This window comes from Apium graveolens, chromosome 2 (assembly GCF_009905375.1).
Source record: "Apium graveolens cultivar Ventura chromosome 2, ASM990537v1, whole genome shotgun sequence".
NCBI lineage: Eukaryota > Viridiplantae > Streptophyta > Magnoliopsida > Apiales > Apiaceae > Apium > Apium graveolens.
In genome coordinates, this window is record NC_133648.1 from 145206236 (window position 1) to 145229951 (window position 23716).

Here is a 23716-nt window from a genome sequence, read left to right on the forward strand (position 1 = left end):
GGCTGATGAAGCTAAGATCAAGACAGGAGTTGAAGTTGCTACTAGAGATCCATTTTTGTTAACTGACAGACCTCTTGAAGATGTTACACAGAAACACCTTGATAAGGTTATCTATGTTCAAGTGGTACTGGATGCTCATGATAAACATAATGTCAAAGAAAATCTGATTCCATTTCCTGAAGATGGAAGAACATATCAAATGTCAGAATCAGATGTGCTGAACAAATCTCTGAAAGAACTTCAATTCTTTCATTATCTTTTAGAGATAAAGTCTGATATTACCGGGAGATGGTCAAATTTCATATTGAAGACCATAAGAGATAAAGCAAGAATTTCTGGTTCAAGGGTTACATAATTCATTCCTAACATAGTTGAAGATGATGGAAGTGAAATTCCAATGAAAAAGGATTCTGCTAAACTTAAAGTTTTTTTAAAGAGAAATGTATGTGCTACAATGAAGATTCTTCTCATCCAAGGGTAATAAGATTGGGTGATGGTTTAGAAAGAAACCATATATCTGCTCTAAGGACTGCAATCTACCAAATTGGAAGTCAAGATGAAGAGATGAAGCAAGTCAAGACTACAATAGCTCAAGTCCCAAGGAATAAAGAAGAAAAGCTGATACCAAACTTTGTCAAGAATCACTTTGGATTCAGATTGACTTAGTGAGATTGGTAAAAGCTACAAAGACTGTAAGTTGTACTTAGTTGTCTTATTAAACTCTTATTGCATTTGTACTTAAAATGTTTTTGACATCATCAAATCTACTAACTTGTATATTTTGCATAATTTACAAGTTGGGGGAGATTGTTAGATATATTTGAGATGTCATGTCTAATATGATTTGCGTTTAGTTTTCAGAACTTAACAACATGACATATCAGGACTTACTGAAATCAGAACTTACTGAAGTCAGAACTTAATATCAGAACATAAGGTGTCAGAAGATACATATCAGTACTTAAGTGCGGAAAGACTTTGAGATAGGGAATGCGGCTGATTTACAGGAGAAGATCTGGACTAAAACAAAAGAAGATATGCATGAAGAGTTAGAGGACTAGAAGACTTGTAGAAGATATCTGATTGATATATTTTAGGAGATAAAATTATATTCCATATCAATTAGAATATATCTTGTAAATGTGTACTATATAAACACAGTTTAGGGTTTACACGTTATGTGTTATCATTGTCGAGAATATTATTCTTAATAACCTAACAGCTCTTAGTGATATTTGTTCATCACTGAGAGAGAACAACAGTTCATATTGTAACAGAGTTTATTGAATATACTTGATCTTTGTTACATACTTGTGTTCAAATCGATTTGATTGTATAAACACTGTATTCAACCCCCTTCTACAGTGCTTCTACAGTGTTGTGTGACCTAACAAGTTCAACTCAACTCCATGCAAAATCCTGATGACATAGTAAATCGGTTTCTGAATTTTATCCTCCTCCTTCACCAATACAGCACTCAAGGAGCTTTTAGAAACAACCAAGTACAAATACAAAGTTTCATTCAAAATTGGTTTGGTCAACAACGGGGCTTGAATCATATATTTTTTTAATTCTTCGAATGCCATTTGGCTCTCAAAAGTTCAAGCAAAATCTTTCACCTTCTTCAAAGTCTTAAAAAATGGTAGGCACTTGTCTCCAAACTTTGAGATGAACCTCCCCAAAACAACTATTCTTCCAGTGAGTTTTTGAACATCCTTTATGAAACTTAGAGGTTTCATATCCAGAATGGCCTTTACTTTGTCAGGATTGGCCTCAATTCCTATCTTGGAGACCATCAATCTTAAAAAAAATTGAATCCTACACCGAAAACACTTTTGATCTTCCTTTACAAGGTTCTTGACTAACATGTCACCTACATAGACCTACATGGTATTCCCAATAAGATTCTTAAAATCTTATTTACCAATCTTTGGTACGTGGTTTCTACATTCTTGAGACCAAATGTCATAACAAGATAAAAAAAACCAAAGTCAGTGTAAATGATACCTTTGGGATGTTATCTTAATGCATCTTGATCTGATTGAAGCCGCTAAATCCATCCATGAAACTCAGCATCTCATGCCCCACAATGGCGTCTATCTTAGTAACTATCCTTGGCAGAGGAAAAAAATTCTTCGAGCATGCATCATTCAGATCGGTGAAGTCAGCACACATCCTCTACTTTTCATTTGCCTTCTTTACCATTACGGGGTTTGCCAACCATTTAGGGAATTGTGTCTCCTCTATAAAACCAAACTCTAAGAGCTTTTCTACTTCTTGTTTTATGGCTTCCTGCCTCTCACGGGCAAAGCTCCTCTTCTTTTGCTTTACCGTCTTTCGATTTAGATCGACATTTAACTTATAAGTTATCAATTCAGGAATACCTGACATATCAGCGGCTGACCATGCAAAGATATCGCTATTTTCTTGTAAAAATCTTATCAGGTTTCCTTTGAGGGGTTCCTCCAATGATGCTCCATTAAAAGTCGTCTTTTCAGTATCTTCAGGAGCCAAAGGAATTGTGAATAAATTCTCCACTGGTTTCCCTTATTTCACGTCATTCTCGCGGATTTCCATATCTTTAATGGGCAGAACTTGCCTCCACCTCCATCTCCCCTTAATGAGGCTACATAATAGCTTCTTGCCATCTTCTGGTCTCCTCTTTCTTCCCCTACCTTGTTCCTTAGTCGAAAATTTGATTACGGAATGGTAGGATGAAGGCACTGCCATAAAGGCGTGTATTCCTGTCCCTCCCATGATTACATTATAAGTTGATTCAGCCTTAACCACCACAAAGTTTAACATCTGAGTAGCTTGCCTTGGCTCCTGACCCATTATCAATGAAAGTTTGTTTAATTATTCCTTCAATGGGGCATTCGACTCTAGAGAATCCATAGATTGGCATATCTGTCAGAGTCAATTGTGAATCGGTGTATCCTATCGTAATAAAGGTATCGTAAATAAGAATATCCACCAATGCTCTATTATCTACAAGGACTCTTTTTACAGGGTTGGTCCCTATGATAGACATTATGACTAGAGGATCATCGTGAGAAAACTTCACCCCTTCTAAATCAAAGTCATCGAACGTCATTGATACTCCAGTCTTTTCTCGTTTTAGGGCTTCTCCAACTATGTGCATGACTTCTTGAGCATAAGCCTTCTTTGAATTTTAGGAAGGGCCAATAACAGTTGGTCTTCCAGAAATTATATTGATCACCCGTCCTCTCGGTTGGGGATTTCATCCCTAATCATCTTGATCTCTCCTTCGGTCATCATAGTCTCTCCTTCTATCTTCATAATCTCTCCTTCCATTATTATTCATCTCGCCTTCTCTGGTGTATTTGCTCAATCTCCCCTTTCGGATCAGGAATTCGATCTCATCTTTCAGTTGTCAGAATTCATCAGTATCATGGCCAACATCCTTGTCAAATCGATAATACTTGCTCTTATCAAACTTGGAAGGATCATCCTTTAGAGTCTTTGGCCAACGAACGTCTCTATCCTTCTCAATTTCCATCAAGATTTGGCTCATGAGAGCATTTAATCTCGCATATTCAGTAAATTTTTTCCCAGGTCCACTCTTCTTCGGAGGTGAATCAGAATTTTTGTTTACTCGAGGATACTTTTCCTTGGTATCATATTCTTGATCCATTTTCCGCTTCTTGCCGTCAACAGGTTCATTGTCTACCACCATCTTCTTCATACTTTCTTCGACCTGGATATACTTTCCGGCTCTGCTTTATAGCTGTAACATGTTCTATGGTGGGCGCTTAGCTAGAGATATTTTGAAGAACTCGTCCTTAGTCTCTTACTATAGAGAAATCATGGCCACCTTATCATCAAGATCTGGGGCCTTCAAAGGCTCCATTGTGAAGCGATTCAGGTAGTCTTTGAGAGACTCATTTGCTCCTTGCTCATAAGGGAAGCTGACCTTTTCTCATGCACTTTATCACTGATAAACTATTTGATGAAAACATGGCTTAAATCCCTAAAGGATCCAATCGAATTAGGGGGTAGACGGCTGTACCACCTTTGAGCCATCCCTGACAAGGTTTGAGGGAAGCCTCGACATTTGATAGCATCATTCACGGGCTGAGGCAATAATGCATCGGAGAAAGTCCTCACCGGATTTTCCGGATCTCCAATTCTATCATATTCTTTTATGGTGGGCATCTTGAACTTCTTTATGATATGAGTATTCATTATTTTTGTTGTGAAGGGCGGAGTCGGATCATCTGGATCTCCAAGGGGAAATAATTTAAAAGGGTTTTCCCAGGGAACATCCATAGTTCCCCTTCTCGGAGTCCCTCTAAATTGATGACTTGAGGAGCTCCCCTAACTAGTCTAGCTTTGTTAGGCCTTGATGGCCGCCTAGCCTGACTAACCTCCATGTCTTTTTTAATCCTTAAGATCTCTACTTCATAGGCGCGTATCCTTTCCTCAAAAGTTTGGGACTCCATCCCTTGAGTTTCCTGAAGATTGGGGTGTTTCCTTTTGATGGGTTCCTTATCTCTACGTCTCATCCTATGATGAGCATCCTCGTTGGTTGATTCACTGCTCTCCTCAGTGATATGGGGATCAAAGGCGGTGAGGGAAGCCTACTTCCTCCAACCTCATCGTACAATGGCATCCTATAGGTGGGGTTTACTAGCCTATAGTGCACCACAATTGACATCTCATAGATTGTGTTCCCAAAGGAACGTTCAGAGTCGAGTTTAGAGGATTCGTCCCTAGTGTCGGGATTGGCTGAAATCCAGGTGATGGGATGACGGGGTTATTCATCCCTTGAGTATTATAAGTCGAGTGAGGTGGAATCTCAACTGTAGATGAGATTGTTTGAGTAGTTTCAGCTGATGTTCCGTCAGGATCGTTGTTTCCGATTCGTGTGGTTACTATGGTTGATGTCTTCCCACAAGCGATGCCAAATATTATGGGTAGAAAACTAGGGGTATTTTAATACTATGGTTTGTGATCTGAAAGCCGTATTTGAATGTTCTCATATTTCGTGACTGAAATCTCCCTTCACAAGATGCTTTCGTACCTTGCTTTCTGCCCAGGATCAAGTCAAAAAACGTAGTTCTGATTTGTGGGATGAGACCCCTTATACAGGTGTGGATAACCATAGGTTAGGTTAGGGTTAGGAGATTTGGTGGATAAGTTTACTTAGATTGAATTTTGGAGTTCTAGAATGTTGAAAATTGATTTCTTATTCGTTCGGGTTTCTTGGAGATCACTCTCAAGAAATTATATCTATCCCCTATAGAATAATATCTGCAGGTATTATTCTACCCATGTTTATTAAAAATAAAATTAATAAATATTTTGCATTTTGGATCTCATTAATTGGATTTTTCATTTGGAACAAATCATGTATAATTAATACGATATTTATTACACAATTAGGGTTATTTTTATTCACTGTCAATGACTTTCATATAAAATAATTAAATTTAAACTTTAGAGATATAATGTTTACTTTCTAATATTTAATATTTTATAAATGTTAAATATTATTATTAACATTTTATTAAGATTAAGTTAATTAGGAGTTAATTAATTTTTTCAAAAAGTAAAATTTCACGGTTACAGAAATAGGAGCGTCTCGGGAGGAACAGAGTCAAATTTCCCTCTTTGAACCACTATCCACATACTTGCAGAAATTCAGCTAATCACTTGAAAACAACATGAATAAAATGTCATCATCTTCATCACTCCCTGTCCCAATTTCAATTTCATCTAACTCTAACACTCTCCATGCCCACATAAACTCTTCCTCTACTTCATTACAACCAACCCAAGCTCCATCTCAAACCAAAACAATTCGATATCGCCTCAGCCAATTATGCAGAGAAGGCCAACCCCATGTTGCACACCAACTGTTTGATAAAATTCCCCGCCCAACTACTGTGCTTTGGAATACGATAATTATTGGGTTTATTTGTAATAACATGTCTGATGAAGCTATATTATTGTATGCCCGAATGCTTAATTCTTCGAGTTCATTGCCTGATCCTTATACTTACTCTTCTACTCTTAAAGCTTGTGCAGAAACTCGACAGCTTCGGATTGGTAGAGCTGTACATTGTCATATTTTACGGTCCCGTTGTGAGTACCCGAACCCGCCAAGTAGAATTGTTTGTAATTCTTTGTTGAATATGTATGTAAGTTGTTGTAGTTTTTATGGTAGTTCTAGGTATGATTCTTTAGTGTGTAATGTGTTTGATACGATTCGGAAGAAGCAAAATGTGGTTGCGTGGAATATTATTATTTCGTGGTATGTTAGAAGGGAGAGATTTTTTGAAGCCTTTCGGCATTTTGTTATGTTGATTAAAACGGGGTTGAAGCCTACTGTGGTAAGTTTTGTAAATGTGTTTCCGGCTATAAGGGATGTTTGTGATGCTAATGTTCTTTATGGAATGCTTATTAAAATGGGTGGCGAGTATGTTTATGATATGTTTGCAGTCAGTTCTGCCGTCTTTGTTTATTCTGAGCTTGGTGAACTAGATTCTGCTAGGAAGGTGTTTGATCAGTGTTTGGAAAGGAATACCGAGGTTTGGAACACTATGATCAGTGGGTATGTTCAGAATAATCGTCCACTTGAAGCACTAGAGCTTTTTATGGAGATTGCTGTGAAGTCAGAGAAGCATAATGTTGTTATGGTAGATGACGTGTCGTTCCTCTCAGCCCTGACTGCAGCCTCCCAGTTGCAGCAGCTGAATTTTGCTAAAAGATTACATGCATATTCTATCAAGAATTTATCTGATTTATCTACCATGATATTAAATGCAGTTGTTGTAATGTACTCAAGGTGCAATTCTGTTCAGACATCCTTTAAGATATTCAATATTATGCATGAAAGAGATAATGTTAGTTGGAATACTATGATTTCTAGTTTGGTGCAGAATGGTTTGGACGAGGAAGGATTGATGCTTGTTCAAGAGATGCAGAAGCAAGGGTTTGTGATTGATTATGTAACTATAACTTCTTTGCTTTCAGCATCATCAAATTTAAGAAACCAGGAAGCTGGTAAACAAACTCATGGGTATCTTCTTAGGCATGAGATTCAATTCGAAGGAATGGAAAGTTATCTCATTGACATGTATTCTAAATCTGGATTAGTTGAAGCTGCAAGAGTACTTTTCGAAACCAGCTGCACACAAGATCGAGATCTAGCCACGTGGAACGCTATGATTGCTGGGAATACTCAAAATGGATTGATTGAGCAGGCTTTCATTGTGTTCAGGCAGATGCTTGATCAAACTGTTGCCCCGAATGCTGTGACCTTAGCATCGATTTTGCCTGCCTGCAATCCTTTGGGAAGTTTGGGTCTAGGTAAGCAACTACATGCATATTCTATTCGCAGCTGCTTAAACCACAATGTTTTTGTGGACTCTGCTCTAGTAGACATGTACTCTAAACTAGGATCAATCCATTATGCTGAAGACGTCTTTGCTAATTCTCCTGAGAGAAATTCTGTTACATACACGAACATGATCTTGGGTTATGGTCAACATGGACTGGGTGAGAAAGCTCTTAATTTATTTTACTCGATGAGGGAATATGACATAAGTCCTGACCCGATAACCATGGTTGCAGTATTGTCTGCCTGCAGTTATACTGGGTTGGTTGATGAAGGTCTTCGAATATTTGAGTCAATGGAGAGAGACTACGGTATTCGTCCATCATCTGAACACTACTGCTGCATCACAGACATGTTAGGGAGAGTAGGTAGGGTAGTTGAAGCCTACAATTTTGTCAAAAATTTGGGTGAAAAGGGTAATGTTTTGGGAATCTGGGGATCTCTGCTTGCAGCTTGCAGAACTCATGGAGAATTTCAATTAGGTAGAATTGTTGCCAAAAAGTTCAATGAAATGGAGAAATTGAATAACATATCAGGTTATAATGTTCTGCTCTCCAACATGTATGCAGAAGAAGGGAACTGGGAGTCTGTTAATAGAGTTAGAGAAGGAATGCAGGAAAATGGTTCGAGTAAGGAGGTTGGCTGTAGCTGGATTGATGTTGCAGGTTACGTAAACTATTTTGCTTCTAGAGATCAAAAGCACCCTCAATCCAATAATATATATTCGTCGCTGGAAGAATTAGGTACAAATATGAAGGATGCTGGCTATAGGTCCTGTACTGAATTATAGAGTAGAAATCTGAGTCCAAGGAATGAACATACATAATGGACTCATTAATATGCATTTAGGAATCAGATTACCCTGATTTAATTGGTAGTTGATTCTTGATTCCCTCTGTTGCTTATTGTTATTCAAGTAGTCATCTTGGCACTATTGTTAGCAGAGCAATGTGGTTGATGTATTGCCTAAAATCTAAACTTGTGGTTAATTGAAATATTATTGGGAACCACGTTGCTTATAATAGTTCGCAATGGCCATGGTGGTTATTATGATTCAAGAAGCCGTCTTGGCATCATGGATAGAGGCGTCTTGTGGTAGGTATATTGACTACATGCTCAGTTTCTCACTTACCGTGATTTGATGGGAGCCCATGTGCACGTGGTATGTTTCATTAATGATTAAAATTAACTGATGTTCATATCAGTTCCATATGGGTTAAGACAGCGGGGTTTAAATTGATTTATCTTCCAGAAGACGAGTTAAAACAGTGATCAAAGTTTACTCCTATTTCATCAGGTCAGTTTTTACGAAACTAGCATAACATGTTGACATTTATCATTTGCATGTTAGTTAACAGATATCCGACAAAAAGGTTATAGTCCTTTTCCTAATTATGTCTCTCCATTAATGCTTTCTTTTGATAGTTTCAGCCTAATATAAACCGGGCCTCTATATATGATCCTGAAGTGAACTTAATAGTTGGTTGTTGTATATCTACTCGTTAGACTTCAAGTTTCAATCTGAACTCATATTTTCAATAGTTGAACCTGTTAAAATTTGACTGATTCATGTTTTATTAGCTAAACACCTGCTTTTCGAGTTTATTTTTCTTGTCTTTTCTAAAATTCTAACCTTTGGTTGCATGTTTTATGTACTATATGTAGCTTCTGAGGACCTCTGCTGAGATGGAGCAAGAGAGTTAGTTATAGTGGTCCACTGCTATATGGAAGAATAAAAAGTAGTTTTGTAGACATGTCTGATATTTTATGAAAGAGAGCAAGTCTTTCCAACTTTCAGAGAAGCTTTGCCCAGACCTTAAATACGTCCCTTGTTTTAGTTAAAAAGTTTTACACAGTTTGCATTATTCTTCGGTTCAATCCAATGGTTTTAAGTTTAAGCTAGTGGACAAGTGGATAACAGGTAGTTTGTCATTACTATTACACCTGTTGGACATTAGCTTCGGGTTATTAATTATGGATTTTTCTAGTGTGTGCTTATATGCAAATGCTAAGAGTTAGTATTTGATGAGGTGTCCAAAAAATATTGGTGGAGAGCTCATTAATAATGATGGACTCCTTTGCATGCACAAAAATCTCCACAATTTTTACAACTCATCAATCATACTTTCTTAGCATGTGTTCATGGGCACACACTAGACAAACCATATTATTATTGATATATATTTAAATTAAAGTAATGCGTTTGGTATCAATTAGATATTTTTTAAGCATTCACATCTTGGCTTAATGTACTATTCTCTTTTCTTACCACCCTTATTGCTTCTCGATAAACTTATATTTTCTAGATTATAGATTTGTTACCTAATTACTTATTGGAGTATGTAATTTTACACAATCAGGATTTGGTTTATACAATCAGGATTTGATGACACCGTCAGGAACTGATGATGACATCAAATCATGATCCAGTTAAATCCTGATCCATTGAAATGACAAATCCTGATCCAGCTAAATGATAAAATGACAGCTAAGTTAAATCCTGATCCACTGAAATGACAAATCCTGTTCCAGCTAAATGACAAAATGACAGCTAAGATCCAGCTATAAGTTAGTTACAAAATCGTTATATATAGCAGTTTTACATTCTCTCTTGTAACTTTTCTTTCTCTTATTCTATAATTCCAAAATATGTAAACAGAAACTATGAAATTCATCAATGCTGTTTCATACAAGTTTTATGATAATCTTGCATAATGTTGACTTATCTTGCTATATGAGTTGATATTCATCAACTAACATGGTATCACAGCCTTCAACGATCTAAATTTCCACACAATTGATCTCGGATCTAAATTCATCAAATCAGGTGTTATTTTTTCTTGTTCTTAGTAATCTCATCATAAGATCTGTATTGTTTCTTGCAATTCTTATGCGAATTTATTGAAATTGTTATCAATTTTCAATAATTGATCATTTCTTAATAGTATAAACAACTTTTTCAATCTCTTTGATTGTTTATTCATTCTCGCCGAGATTTATAGTTTTTCTAGTAAAATCTTATGGCTACTCGTGTGATACAAGATCCATCAAACTTTTATTTGATTCATCCTTCTGATTCAAGCACTAATTAATTGGTCTCTGTGAAATTTAATGGAGAAGGTTACAATAACTGTAAATGTAGCATGATGCTCACTTTGTATGCTAAGAACAAACTAGGTTTTGTTAATGGAACAATTGATACTCCTGATGTTAACTCTCCAGATTATAAGCTATGGGAGAGATGTAATGATTTTGTCATCTCATGGTTATTGTTCAATTTAGATGAGAATATTGCTCGAAGTGTGTTATTTCTGAAAACAGCAAGATCAATTTGGCTAGATCTTGAAAATCATTTTGGATATACTTTTGGTACACATATTTTTTCCTTAAAACAACATCTTGTAGAGATGAAACAAGGAAACAAGTCTGTTTCTGGATTCTATACTCAAATAAGAACAGTTTGGGATTCCATGGATGATGCAGATTCATTACCACATTGTACTTGTGATAAATGTACCTGTTTGCTGAGTGGAAGAATTAAGCAAGTGCAGCAGAATTTCAGAGTGTTACAATTCCTGATGAAACTCAATGATCAATTTTTTATGAGCAGGGCTAATATCCTTATGATGATACCTCTACCTGATCTAACTCAAGTTTACAGGATGGTGGCACAAGAAGAAAGTCACAAGGAATTTTATCAACAGCTAAGTCAGAATGACAATTTGGCTTTTATTGCAGACAAAAGAAGATTTGTTGCTTTTTCTTCTCATTTAATTCTGGAATCTCTCAGAAACAAACTCCTACTGGATTGATTAAGAGGAATGGTAAAAATCTTCCTATTTTTGTACTCACTGTAAAATTGCAGGACACGGTAATGATAGGTGTTTTAAAATTTATGGATTTCCACCTGGATTTAAGAGTAACAAAGAAAGAAAATTTGTTGTTGCAGTATCAAGTGAAGTTGATAATCAGTAAGAAATGGCTCCAGTTTCAATACAACAGCATAATCATTTATTGGAATTCATCAACAAGAACTCAATTTATTCTCCTGATCTACACACGAAGAATGAAATTGTTGGCCATGCTATGCTTGCAGGTAAAATATGTCTCATGTCATATTTTTTCTGATCAGTTGCTTTTGGACAGTGGAGCCACATATCACATTACTAATTTTATATCAGACTTTCAGCATTGTACTTTGGTTCCTGATGTTGATAGTCATATCACTATTTGGTAAATGGATTTTATATCTACTTGGAACGCTTCATTATAAGCTTAAGTTGGTTTTTTGGACTCAAGTTATTGGTATATTTGATGTGTTTTTGTATTTTTGCATTGCAGGCATTAATTAGATGAATAAATGAGCCTTTCAAAGAAATATATTGAAAAGAGATCAGAATTTTAAACCCAAGTTCATATTGAAGAGCATCTCGATAATTTCGCGTGGACTGTTGATTCGCTGAAATCTGACGAACGGAACTCAAATCACAGCAAAAACAAGAAAATGAAGTAAAGTTCAGAGGCACGGCGCGCCCGCGAGGGAGAGCCGGGTGGCCGCGCCGGTTTGGCAGAATGTGCGCGCGCCCGCGCGGGAAGCGGGGCGGCCGGGCGGGTTGCCTGGGCCAGAATCCTGTTTTGAGTACGATTTTGAGAGTTTGAAAACTCAGGTCGTCTAGAAGCCTATATAAACCAAAAAAAGACGTTTTTAACAAGGAGCCGAGGGAGAGCATTGAGAAGACCTAGAGAGCACAAGACGGCTACGGAGAAGAAGACTTTTGTATTGTTCAATATAGTTGATACTTTGGATGCTTGTTTTCGATTTGTCTTTGAACCCTAGTACTCTTATATTGTTTATTATCATATTTTCATTGAAACCCATGGTGACGATGAGTTCGATTATGAACTAATCGTTGTCATGGGGTTCTAACGGATTTATTTATAGATTTCAATAGTTAATTGTTTTAAATCCCTTGTGTGTGATGATTTATGATTTCCTAGTTTGTTTGTACTTATTCGTCTTTGATGCGTAGCTAACATCTAAGATTGTTTGTTAATCTCTATTGAAGCGGCAGTGAATATAGAGGTTTAGAACTTGCCATGCTAGCATAGGTTTATGTATGAGATGACATGCAAAATTCGTGGGTAATTTTAACCATCTTATTCACCCTATGTAATCACGATAGATAACTTGCTCTTAAACCATTATATTTTCAATCTTTATAGACATATAGGGACTAAGCATAATTGGTGTATATTCAACTTCTATCTTAATTGTGGATGTTCGATAGTAGGGTATACGTATAACGAAAGTTAGTGTATACTAATTTTGTGTTATCTGATTAGTTGTCATCACCATCACATGCTAAGGTTAAAGACACAAACTTTGAATGAAGTATTTAATGAAGTTAAAATCCCATGTTTATTCTCATATAAGTAATTCAATCATAATTCTCTTAGTTAATGTTATTTAGTATAATCTCTTAGTTTAATTAAAACTCAAACTTGTTACTTGTTTTAGCTGTGAACGATAATCATACATTGTTGCATAAGTGCATAAACCGAGCTTAACCTAAACCAGTCCCTGTGGGAAGAACTTGACTTACATCTTATACTATATGTGATCGCGTACGCTTGCATGTATTTTCGCGTTTGAATTACAGCGAACAAGTTTTTGGCGCCGCTGCCGAGGATATCGGTGTTAAATTTAGTTTATGTGCTTGACATCAGTAGTCGTTAAAGTTCACTGAATCAGATATTTTACTTAGTTGTTTACTTTGTTTGTGTTTCAGGTACTCTACAGAGCGTGTATGCGAATGCGTTCTCAATCTCGTAAGGAAACATTTGACGAAGTTGAAATAGTTGAAGAAGTTTTTGAAGAAGTTGAGAAAGTTGAAGAAGAAGTTTTTATTACAATGGGAGAACCAGCAGCAAATCCGAAAGTTTTGATGGATTATTCTCAACCAAAGATCAATGACATTCAGTCTAGCATTGTTAGACCAGCCATTGCGGCTAATACCTTTGAAATCAAGTCTAACACGATTCAAATGGTGCCAATTAAGTCCAGTTTGGGGGTTCTCCAACGGAAGATCCCAACATGCACATTAGAGATTTCATTGAGATCTGCGACACTTTCAAGTTCAACAATGTTTCTGAAGATGCTGTGAAGCTGAGGCTTTTCCCATTCTCTCTGAGGGATAAAGCTAAGTGTTGGTTACATTCTCTACCAGCAGGTTTCATCACTACTTGGGAGGATCTTGCTCAGAAGTTTCTTACTAAATTTTTTCCTATGGCGAAGACAATTGCAATCAGGAACACTCTTACTTAATTTGCGCAGCAATCGGGAGAATCTTTGTGTGAAGCTTGGGAGCGCTACAAGGAGAAGCTTAGGTAGTCTCCTCATCATGGCATGCCTGATTGGATGATCATCAATTGTTTTTATAATGGTTTGGGAGCACAATCCAGACCCATGCTCGATGCAGCATCAGGTGAAGCCTTATGGGCTAAGAGCTATAATGAAGTTTATGAGCTAATTGAATTGATGGCTGCTAATGAATATCAGAAGCCAACTCAGAGACTACCTCAAGGCAAGTTAACAGGAATTCTAGAGGTGGATACAACTACGGCTATAGCTGCTCAGCTAAAGGCGTTAACGATGAAAGTGGATTTTTTGGATAATTATGGAGTTAATCAGATCACTAGTGTCTGTGAGCTTTGTGCGGGTGCGCATGAGACGGAGTAATATGCTATATCTAGTGAGTCAGCTCAGTTTGTGAGCAACTTTCTAAGGTCGCAGTAACCAGTTTCTACCACTTATCATCCTAACAACCGCAACCATCCTAACTTCAGTTGGTGAAATAATCAGGGTGGTGCGCAACAACCTTATCAGTAGTTTGGAGCAAAATAATTTAATCCTCCTGGTTTTCAACAATAGTATGCACCAAGACAACAACTCCAACTTCAGAAACAACCGCATGAAAGTGTCGGTCAATCTACTAATAAAAAATCTGAATTGGAGGAGTTAAGGCGGATGTGCAAAAGCCAAGCAGTTTCTATCAAGACTCTGGAGAATCAAATAGGGCAAATTGCCAATGCTTGTTGAACCGTCAACCAGGAACTCTTCCTAGTGATACAGAAGTTAATCCAGGCAAGAGGGAAGTCGAGGAGCAGTTGAAGGCAATCACATTGAGATCAGGAAAGGTCGCAAGCCCCCAAATTCAGCAAGAAAAAGATTCTGAAAACTCTGTCCAGAACGCAGGTGCATCTGCACCTTTGCCAATTCCAGAAAATGAGATTGTAGCTGAAAAAGTGGTGCAGAAGGATGCCGAGGTGGAACCGAAGAAGAAAGCTATTGAAAGCAATCCTCATGAGGGTAATACAGAGGATAAACAGGTTTACCCACCTCCGCCATATCCTAAAAGACTTCAAAAGCAAAAGTTTGATAAGCAATTTGCCAAGTTTTTGGAGGTTTTCAAGAAGTTGCACATTAACATACCTTTTGCTGAAACTCTAGAACAGATGTTGCTAAGTTCATGAAGGGTATTCTATCTCGGAAGCTAAAACTTGAGGAATTAGAAACCGGTGCTCTAACGGAAGAGTGCAGTGCTGTGTTGTAACAGAAACTATCTCCTAAGATTAAAGATCCAGGAAGCTTCACGATACCTTACACTATTGGCAATCTGTCGTTCGATAAGTATTTGTGTGACTTGGGAGCTAGCATCAATCTGATGCCCTTTTCCGTTTTCAAGAAACTTGGACTACCTGATCCAAAACATGTGAACATGTCTTTGCAACTGGCTGACTATTCCATCACTTATCCGCGATGAGTAGTGGAGGATCTCTTGGTTAAGGTGGATAAACTCATCTTCCCTGATGATTTCGTCATTTTAGACTTTGAGGAGGATAATAAGATTCCCATTATCTTGGGAAGACCATTCTTAGCTACAGGCCGAACTTTAATCGATATGCAAAAGGGTGAACTAACCATGAGAGTCCAAGATCAGGATGACACGTTCAATATCTTCAATGCAATGAAATTCCTCACTGATGAAGATGAGTGCTTTAAAGTGGAGTTGGTCGACTCCGTAGTGACTTCGGAGCTTGATCACTTGCTAAGGACTGACGCCTTCGAAAGAGCCTTAACGGGGGATTTTGATAGTGAAGATGAAGAAGGGGAAGAGCAGATGCAGTATTTGAATGCATTCCCATGGAAGAGGAAGTTGGATTAGCCGTTTGAGTCTCTTGGATTGGAAGAGCTAAAAAATTCTCCAAAATGTCTCAAGCCATCTATTGAAGAAGATCCTACACTTGAGCTCAAACCACTGCCTGATCACTTGAGGTATGCATTTTTAGGTCATGCATCTACCTTGCCTGTTATTATTGCATCTGACCTTTCAGGAAGTGATGAAGACAAGCTCTTGAGAATTCTGAGAGAGTTTAAATCAACAATTGGATGGACTATAGCAGATATCAAGGGAATCAACCCTTCTTATTGCATGCATAAAAAATTTCTTGAGGAAGGAAGAAAGCCAACTGTTGAGCAACAAAGGAGGCTAAATCCTATCATGAAGGAGGTTGTGAAGAAAGAAATTCTTAAATGGCTAGATGCAGGAATCATTTATCCTAGATCTGATAGTTCGTGGGTGAGACCAGTGCAGTGTGTGCCTAAAAAAGGAGGCATTATAGTTGTAGCTAATGAGAAGAATGAGCTCATACCAACTCGGACAGTTACGGGATGGAGAGTGTGCATGGATAATCGAAAGATGAATGAATCCACAAGGAAAGATCATTTTACGCTTCCATTCATTGATCAGATGCTTGACAGGTTGGTTGGACATGAGTACTATTATCTTCTGGATGGATATTCGGGATATAATCATATTTGAATTGCTCCAGAAGATCAGGAGAAAACCACGTTTACTTGTCCATTTGGCACGTTCGCTTTCCGTCGAGTCTCTTTCAGACTTTATGGTGTGCCTGCTACTTTTCAGAGATGCATGATGGCAATTTTCTCAGATATGATTCACATTAATATGGAGGTGTTCATGGATGAATTTTTCGTGTTCGGGACTTCTTATGACGAATGCTTGCACAATCTAGGGTTGGTGCTGAAAAGATGTGTTGAGACCAATCTGGTGCTCAATTGGGAAAAATGTCACTTCATGGTGCAACAGGGTATCATTCTTGGGAACAAGGTATCTAGCAAGGGTCTTGAGGTGGATAAGGCCAAGGTGGGGGTCATTGAAAATCTTCCTCTGCCAATCTCAGTTAAAGGAGTCCACAGTTTTCTTGGTCATGCGGGTTTCTATCGGCGATTCATCAAAGATTTCTCCAAAATCTCTAAGCCTTTGTGCAATCTACTGGAAAAGGATGTTCCCTTCAAATTCGATGAAGAATGTCTAGCTGCTTTTGAAAGCATGAAAAAGAGTTTGACTACAGCACATGTGATTACTGCACCTGATTGGAATGAGCCCTTCGAGATAATATGTGATGCTAGTGACTATGCAGTTGGAGCAGTTCTTGGCCAGAGGAAGCAGAACATTTTCCATGTGGTTTACTATACTAGTAAGACCCTAAATGGTGCTCAACGGAATTACACTACTACAGAGAAGGAGTTGCTGGCAATTGTCTATAATTTTGAGAAATTTCGATCTTATTTTCCTGGGACAAAGGTGACAGTTTACACTGATCAAACGGCTATTCGATATCTGGTCTCAAAGAAAGATTCAAAACCTCGGTTGATTCGATGGATTCTCTTACTTCAGGAATTCGAGCTAGAAATCAAGGATCGAAAAGGTATAGAGAATCAGGTTGCTGATCATCTATCACGCTTGGAAGATCAAGACAAGGCTTTACAGGACAAGACATTGATCAATAAATCTTTTCCCGATGAGCAACTTTTTGGGTGCAAGAAGAAGAGCCATGGTTTGCAGATATTGTGAACTATCTGGTAAGTAATGTTATTCCCCCAGAACTCTCTTATGCTCAAAGGAAGAAGTTTCTACATGAGATGAAGTGGTATCGATGGGATGAGACGTTCTTGTTTGGACATGGAGCAGATCATATTATCCAGCGATGCATTCCGTATAGTGTGACAGAGGAAATCTTGTGCGACTGCCATTCTACAGTGTATGGTGGATATTATGGTGGAGAGAAGACAACAGCCCGTATCTTTCAAGCAGGATTCTTGTGGCCTATATTGTTTAAGGATGCTCAACAGTTCGTTTCGAGATGTGATCGCTGCCAATGAGTTGGTAATATATCCAAGAGAGATGAGATGCCTCTAATGTGATGCTCGAAGTTGAGATTTTTGATGTTTGGGGAATCGACTTCTTGGGACCATTTGTCTCGTCATGTAATAATCAGTATATTCTGTTGCCGGTTGATTGTGTGTCCAAATGGGTCGAGGTTAAAGCGTTACCAACCAATGATGCTAAGGTGGTGATCAAATTCCTTCATAAGCATATATTCACGCGTTTCGGCACTCCAAGAGTCATAATCAGTGACGAGGAATCGTATTTCTGCAATCGCAAGTTCATTGCATTGATGGAGACGTATCATGTGAATCATCGTATTGCCACAACCTACCATCCTCAAACTAATGGGCAAGCTGAAGTGTCTAATCGGGAGATTAAACGTATCTTGGAGAAGGTGGTGAGTCCATCAAGAAAAGATTGGTCTTTGAAACTAGATGAAGCTGTTTGGGCATATAGAACAGCATTCAAGACTCCTCTTGGTATGTCTCCTTTCCAGTTGATGTATGGGAAGGCGTGTCATTTGCATGCGGCATTACTTGGCTTTGAAGAAGCAAAATCTTGACATAGAAGCTGCTGGAGAGAAAATAATGTTTCAACTAAATGAGCTCGAGGAGTTTCGACTACAAGCTTATGAGAATAACAAAGTGTACAAGGAGAAAGTCAAGAGATGGCATGATAGGAGATTAGTGCGCAAGTCTTTTGTGCCTGGTCAGAAGGTTCTATTATGCAACTCTCGTTTCCGACTTTTTCCAGGAAAACTTAAGTCGAGGTGGTCAGGGCCATTCACGGTCAAAACTGTGTTTCCACATGGAGCTGTGGAGATTTTTGATACACATCTGGATCAAGTGTTCAAGGTGAATGGGCAGAGATTAAAGCATTACTATGGAAATACGGCGAACCGCGAGGTGGTGAGCGTCGTTCTTTCAACAACTTGATTCGAAGATTCACGTCAAGCTAGTGACGTAAACCAAGCGCTTCGTGGGAGGAAACCCATGTTTGTTGTATAGTAGGTTCGATATATAAAAAAAAGCAGAAAAAATATTTTTTTCAGGAGCACGGCGCTCCCGCGCCAGAAGCGGGGCGGCCGCGCGGAAGTGGCAGAAACACAGTGCCCGCGCGGGAGAGCGGGGTGGCCGCGCGGAAGGTCTGGAAAAAAAGAAGAAAAAGAAGGAAAAATTAGAAAAAAATAAAACAAAACAACCCCATCCCTAATTTAACCCTTTTTCTACCCTAATCCAACCCTAGTTCCTATTCCTACACACTCCTAACCCAAACCCATATATATCCTATATATACATACATCCTTCATACAAATCTCTCCCACATCTATTCTAATTTCAAAACCCTGGCTTCTCCTATACACTACTTACATGCAACATCTCTCTCTATTATTCTAATGGCACCCAAAAGAGCAAGAACCGCTGAGAATAGTAGCAGTCATCCCTCGGCTACCAAGGATTCTAGCATGGGTGGTGCAGTGGCTAGATTTTATTCTCCGGAGGCACAAGCTGAGTTTACGAGATTGATGTGCAAATCAATTGCTAAGGAGAGGGGTTTCTTACCCACGACGAAAGATGGAAAGCTCTTGGAGATGGTTACGGAGTTGGGATGGCAAACTTTCTGCGAGGTACCTGCTGCTGTCCCGATGAGCATTGTTCGGGAGTTTTATACAAAGGCAAGGGCGGATAAGCATGGGTTTTCTGTGGTTCGTGGATTGACGGTGGATTACACACCGGAGGCTATTCGTAGGGTTATTATTCAACCCCCGAGAAAGCCGACACAAGAGGATTGGGTCCCAAAGTCAAGGGAGGATTTTAATCTTAATTATATTGTGGTTGAGTTGTGTGTTCCGGGAACACAGTGGAAGTGTAAGAAGGGCACGGATGAGCCGCTCACTTTTTCGGCTACATGCATGAACAGGTATGCTCGGGCATGGAATGCTTTTGTGTGTGCCAATATTATGCCTTCTTCACATCAGCATGATATTTGATCGTGCTATTTTACTTTGGGGGATCTTGAATGAGGAGTATGTGGATCTCGGCCATGTGAAATATCAGAATATGATGCGGTTTTTGCAGAGCAGGACATCAGGGGTGATTCCTGATGCCTCTATTGTGATGAAGCCTTGTGTTTCGGTTGGTGTTTGTTGTCTCGAGTTCGAGCAGTTGCAGATGCCGAGCGCTCCTATTGATAGCTCGATGATCTCTGTCATGCAAGAATGGTATGGTGGAAAGGCTGATGAGAAAGGTTGGGGTTACACTTATGACCATCTGCTAGAAAGCCGGCCAGCCGACCAGACTTATGCTGGTGGTTCTTCTCCGACTAGGCGTTCATCTTGGAGAGCCGTTTGTGGAGAGGCTAGTTCTTCGCGTGCTCAGCAGGTGGCAGGGGATGATCTGGGCTTGGCGATGCGCAATTTCGGAGATTGTCCAGATGCATGGATACGATGCACGACATGTACAGTCGTTTTGCGGCCGACTTGACACGGGCTTTGGACACTGCTTTCCGAGCCACTGGTGTCGAGGTTGATTGGCCGGTGTTTGGTGCTGATTCTGTGTATCCTCAACCTGATACTCCACCCGAGGAGGGTGATCTTTCTGACGACTAGGTATGCCTGAAATCCTTATTATTACCTTTCAATGAGGACATTGAAAATTTTAAGTTTGGGGTGATAATGTAAGGATTAGTTTGTGTGTTTCCATATAGATTCATATAGATCCATGTTGCATGTTTAGTTGTATTTCATTCGTATTTTTGCATGATTGTTCATATTGGACATATTTGTTTGTGTTTTTATGTGAGTACATATAGTTGCATGTGCATGCATGTAGCATGATCCCTTAGGTTGAGCTATTTCTGATTGATAAGTTGATATTAATTTGAGTGTGGTGATGACGAATAGAGGGATGTTCAAGTCTTAATGAATCGATTTGCATGCCCAGAAAATTTATTCACAAGTCTTATAGGATTGCTTTTGAGCTAGATCATGATCATACTTGTTTATTTGTTGAGATTTAATCACTTGTTTATATCTAGAATTTTTGGTATTCTCTTAATGTCAAAAGAACACTGAATTTTAAAACTGGAGAAAAACTTAGATTTCATTGCTTGTTGTGAATAAGGCCAGACGTCAAATGGCTAGTAGCCGGCTCATATTTTTATGAGTAGTCTAGGGTTGAATGAGATGGAGCGAAACACACTCATTCAAAAATTGTTCAAAAAAAAGAAAAAAAAAGAAAAAAAAAAGAAAAAAGAGAGTATGTGTTTATGCATAATTGATCAAGGGTGAGCTCTTTAATACTCGAGTTATTAAGTTCTAGGGGACTTTGTGCCTAGTGACATAAGGCTTTGATAGTCTGGGATCTTCTAACCTAACGCTCGCTACATGAGTATTATTGTATAAGTCTTTTAGGACCTCATTCATTGCACGGTCAAGTAAGCATTCTTGTTATTTGTTCAATAATAGTGTGAATCCTTGTATAACTCTAGTAAAAATGAGGTGTTGTGAGTCATTATGCTTTTAACGTCTATTCTGTTTATAAACTTATGATTGTTTTGATGATAGATAAGTTATGGTTATTGATCTAGTATCGAGAGTATATTTGTTAGGTATCCACACACACACGTTTTCAGTTTGTGAGTTGGTTTGTGGGGTTTATTCGAACTCTGTTAAAAGTCATTGCATTCTTAGAGGCATTAGCTTGTTGGTTGGTTATGGTTATTCTGAGGGGATCGATTACACTAGCATTTAGTTGCATTCATGTAGTTGCATTCATGCATTAGGTTGTTTTATAGCTATGAGTCTGTTTATGCTTGAGGACAAACATCGATTCAAGTTTGGGGGTGTGATAAGTGGATTTTATATCTACTTGGAACGTTTCATTACAAGCTTAAGTTGGTGTTTTGGACTCAAGTTATTGGTATTTTGATGTATTTTTTGTGTTTTTGTGTTTTTGCATTGCAGGCGTTAATTGGATGAATAAATGAGCCTTTCAAAGAAATATACTGAAAAGAGATCAGAATTGGAAGCCTAGGCCATGTTCATGTTAAAGAGCATCTCGATAGCTTCACGTGGACTGTTGATTCGCTGAAATCTGACGAACGGAACTCAGGTTACAGCAAAAACAAGAAAATGAAGAAATGTTCAAAGGCACACTGCGCCCACACGGAAAAGCGGGGCGGCCGCGCCGGTTTGGCAGAATGTGTGGGGCGGCCGGGAGGGTTGCCTGGGCCAGAATCCTGTTTTGAGTACGATTTTTAGAGTTTGAAAACCCAGGTCGTCCAGAAGCCTATATAAACCAATAAAAAGACATTTTTAACAACAAGGGGCCAAGGGAGAGCATTGAGAAGACCTGGAGAGCACAAGACGGCTACGGAAAAGAAGACTTTTATATTCTTAAATATAGTTGATACTTTGGATGCTTGTTTTTTATTTATCTTTGAACCCTAGTATTCTTATATTATTTATTATCATATTTTCATTGGAAACCATGGTGACAATGAGTTCGATTATGAACTAATTATTGTCATGGGGTTCTAACGGATTTATTTATAGATTTTAATAGTTAATTGTTTTAAATCCTTTTGTGTGGTGATTTATGATTTCCTAGTTTGGTTGTGCTTCTTCGTCTTTGATGCGTAGCTAACATCTATGATTGTTTGTTAATCTCTATTGAAGCGATAGTGAATATAGATGTTTAGAACTTGCCATGCTAGCATAAGTTTATGTATGAATTGACATGCATAATTCATGGGTAATTTTAACCATCTTCTTCACCCTATGTAATCATGATAGATAACTTGCTATTAAACCATTATATTTTCAATCTTTATAGACATATAAGGACTAAGCATAATTGGCGTTTATTCAACTTCTATCTTAATTGTGGATGTTTAATAGTAGGAATACTAGTTTCGTGTTATCAGATTAGTTGTCATCACCATCACATGCTAAGGTTAAAGACATAAATTTTGAATGAAGTATTTAATGATGTTAGAATAACATGTTTATTCTCATATAAGTAATTCAATCGTAATTCTCTTAGTTAATGTTATTTAGTATAAGCTCTTAGTTAAATTAGAACTCAAACTTGTTACTCGTCTTAGCTGTGAACGGTAATCATACATTGTTGCATAAGTGCATAATCTGAGTTTAACCTAAAGCAGTCCCCATGTGAACGAACTTGACTTCGATCTTATACTACTTGTGATCGCGTACACTTACGTGTATTTTCACATTTGAATTACAGTGAACACTATTCCAGATGGTAGAAAAATTCAAGTTACACATACTGGTAAAGTGAAACTAAGTGATACAATAACACTAAACAATATGTTGTTAGTTCCAGAATTCAAATATAGGTTGATATCAGTTCACAAATTGTGTAAGGATATGCAATCTAATTTGTGCTTTTCTGATTCACACTATTATCTTCAGGACCATTCTCAGAGTTAACATCTACTTCATCTTGGTAGTCTGCATAATGGATTGTACACTGTTCCTGATGTAACACCCCAGTCCCACATCGAGGAGATTGGGACTTCTTTTTAGTTTATAAGACAAAGTACTACTACTACTTGTACCAATAAATCATGATCTTTTGGGAGCCTGTGGTAGGCTAGTCGTTACCCAAGTTGGCTGTATTTGGGACAATAGGCTTCAGATAATTTCAGACTCAGAATCGGGACTTGACCCGATTTTCGAAAAAGACTCGGGATTTGACCCGGGTTGTCAAATATGGTATTAGAGCCGACTCTCGAAAGCTTGATACGTCAAGTTGCCGGAGGTGGGGACACGAAGGCTGGTGGTATTATCCCACAATGGCAAGAGGCCCGGAGGTGGGGACACGAAACCAGCTGGTATTATCCTACAATGGCTATAGAGGCAAAGATCCGGACCTATGGGCTGTCTGTTCTGGCCTGACGAGGACGTCAGGAGTTTAAGTGGGGGAGTTTGTAACACCCCAGTCCCACATCGAGGATATTTGGGACTTTTCTTTAGTTTATAAGACAAAGTACTACTACTACTTGCACCAATAAATCATGATCTTTTGGGGGCCCGTGGTGGGCTAGTCGTTACCCATGTTGGCTGCATTTGGGA

At 38.4% G+C, this 23716-nt stretch overlaps 1 protein-coding gene and 1 non-coding gene across 3 annotated transcripts; one reads left to right on the forward strand and one right to left on the reverse strand.

Moving 5' to 3' along the window:
* Nucleotides 1-5627: 5627 nt before the first annotated feature.
* On the forward strand, nt 5628-12332 carry LOC141707901 (pentatricopeptide repeat-containing protein At3g22150, chloroplastic). 2 transcript variants are annotated; one of them, XM_074511344.1, is made up of 4 exons: nt 5628-8660; nt 9029-11187; nt 11313-11459; nt 11705-12332. In XM_074511344.1, exon 1 carries the CDS (start codon nt 5688-5690, stop codon nt 8151-8153), a length of 2466 nt encoding a protein of 821 aa, XP_074367445.1. In that variant the 5' UTR covers nt 5628-5687; the 3' UTR covers nt 8154-8660; nt 9029-11187; nt 11313-11459; nt 11705-12332. The 2 variants fall into 2 exon arrangements, with proteins under 2 accessions (XP_074367445.1, XP_074367444.1); XM_074511343.1 differs by having other exon boundaries at nt 9029-11459.
* Nucleotides 12333-13664: 1332 nt separating this feature from the next.
* Nucleotides 13665-13771, reverse strand: LOC141710021 (small nucleolar RNA R71). The gene has a single exon (XR_012570564.1). It is a non-coding gene; the product is annotated as a small nucleolar RNA R71 (small nucleolar RNA).
* Nucleotides 13772-23716: the final 9945 nt, after the last annotated feature.

Bases quoted from the DNA above. Each gene is read 5' to 3' on its own strand.
- LOC141707901 (XM_074511343.1), top strand. From the start codon at position 5,688: ATGAATAAAATGTCATCATCTTCATCACTCCCTGTCCCAATTTCAATT.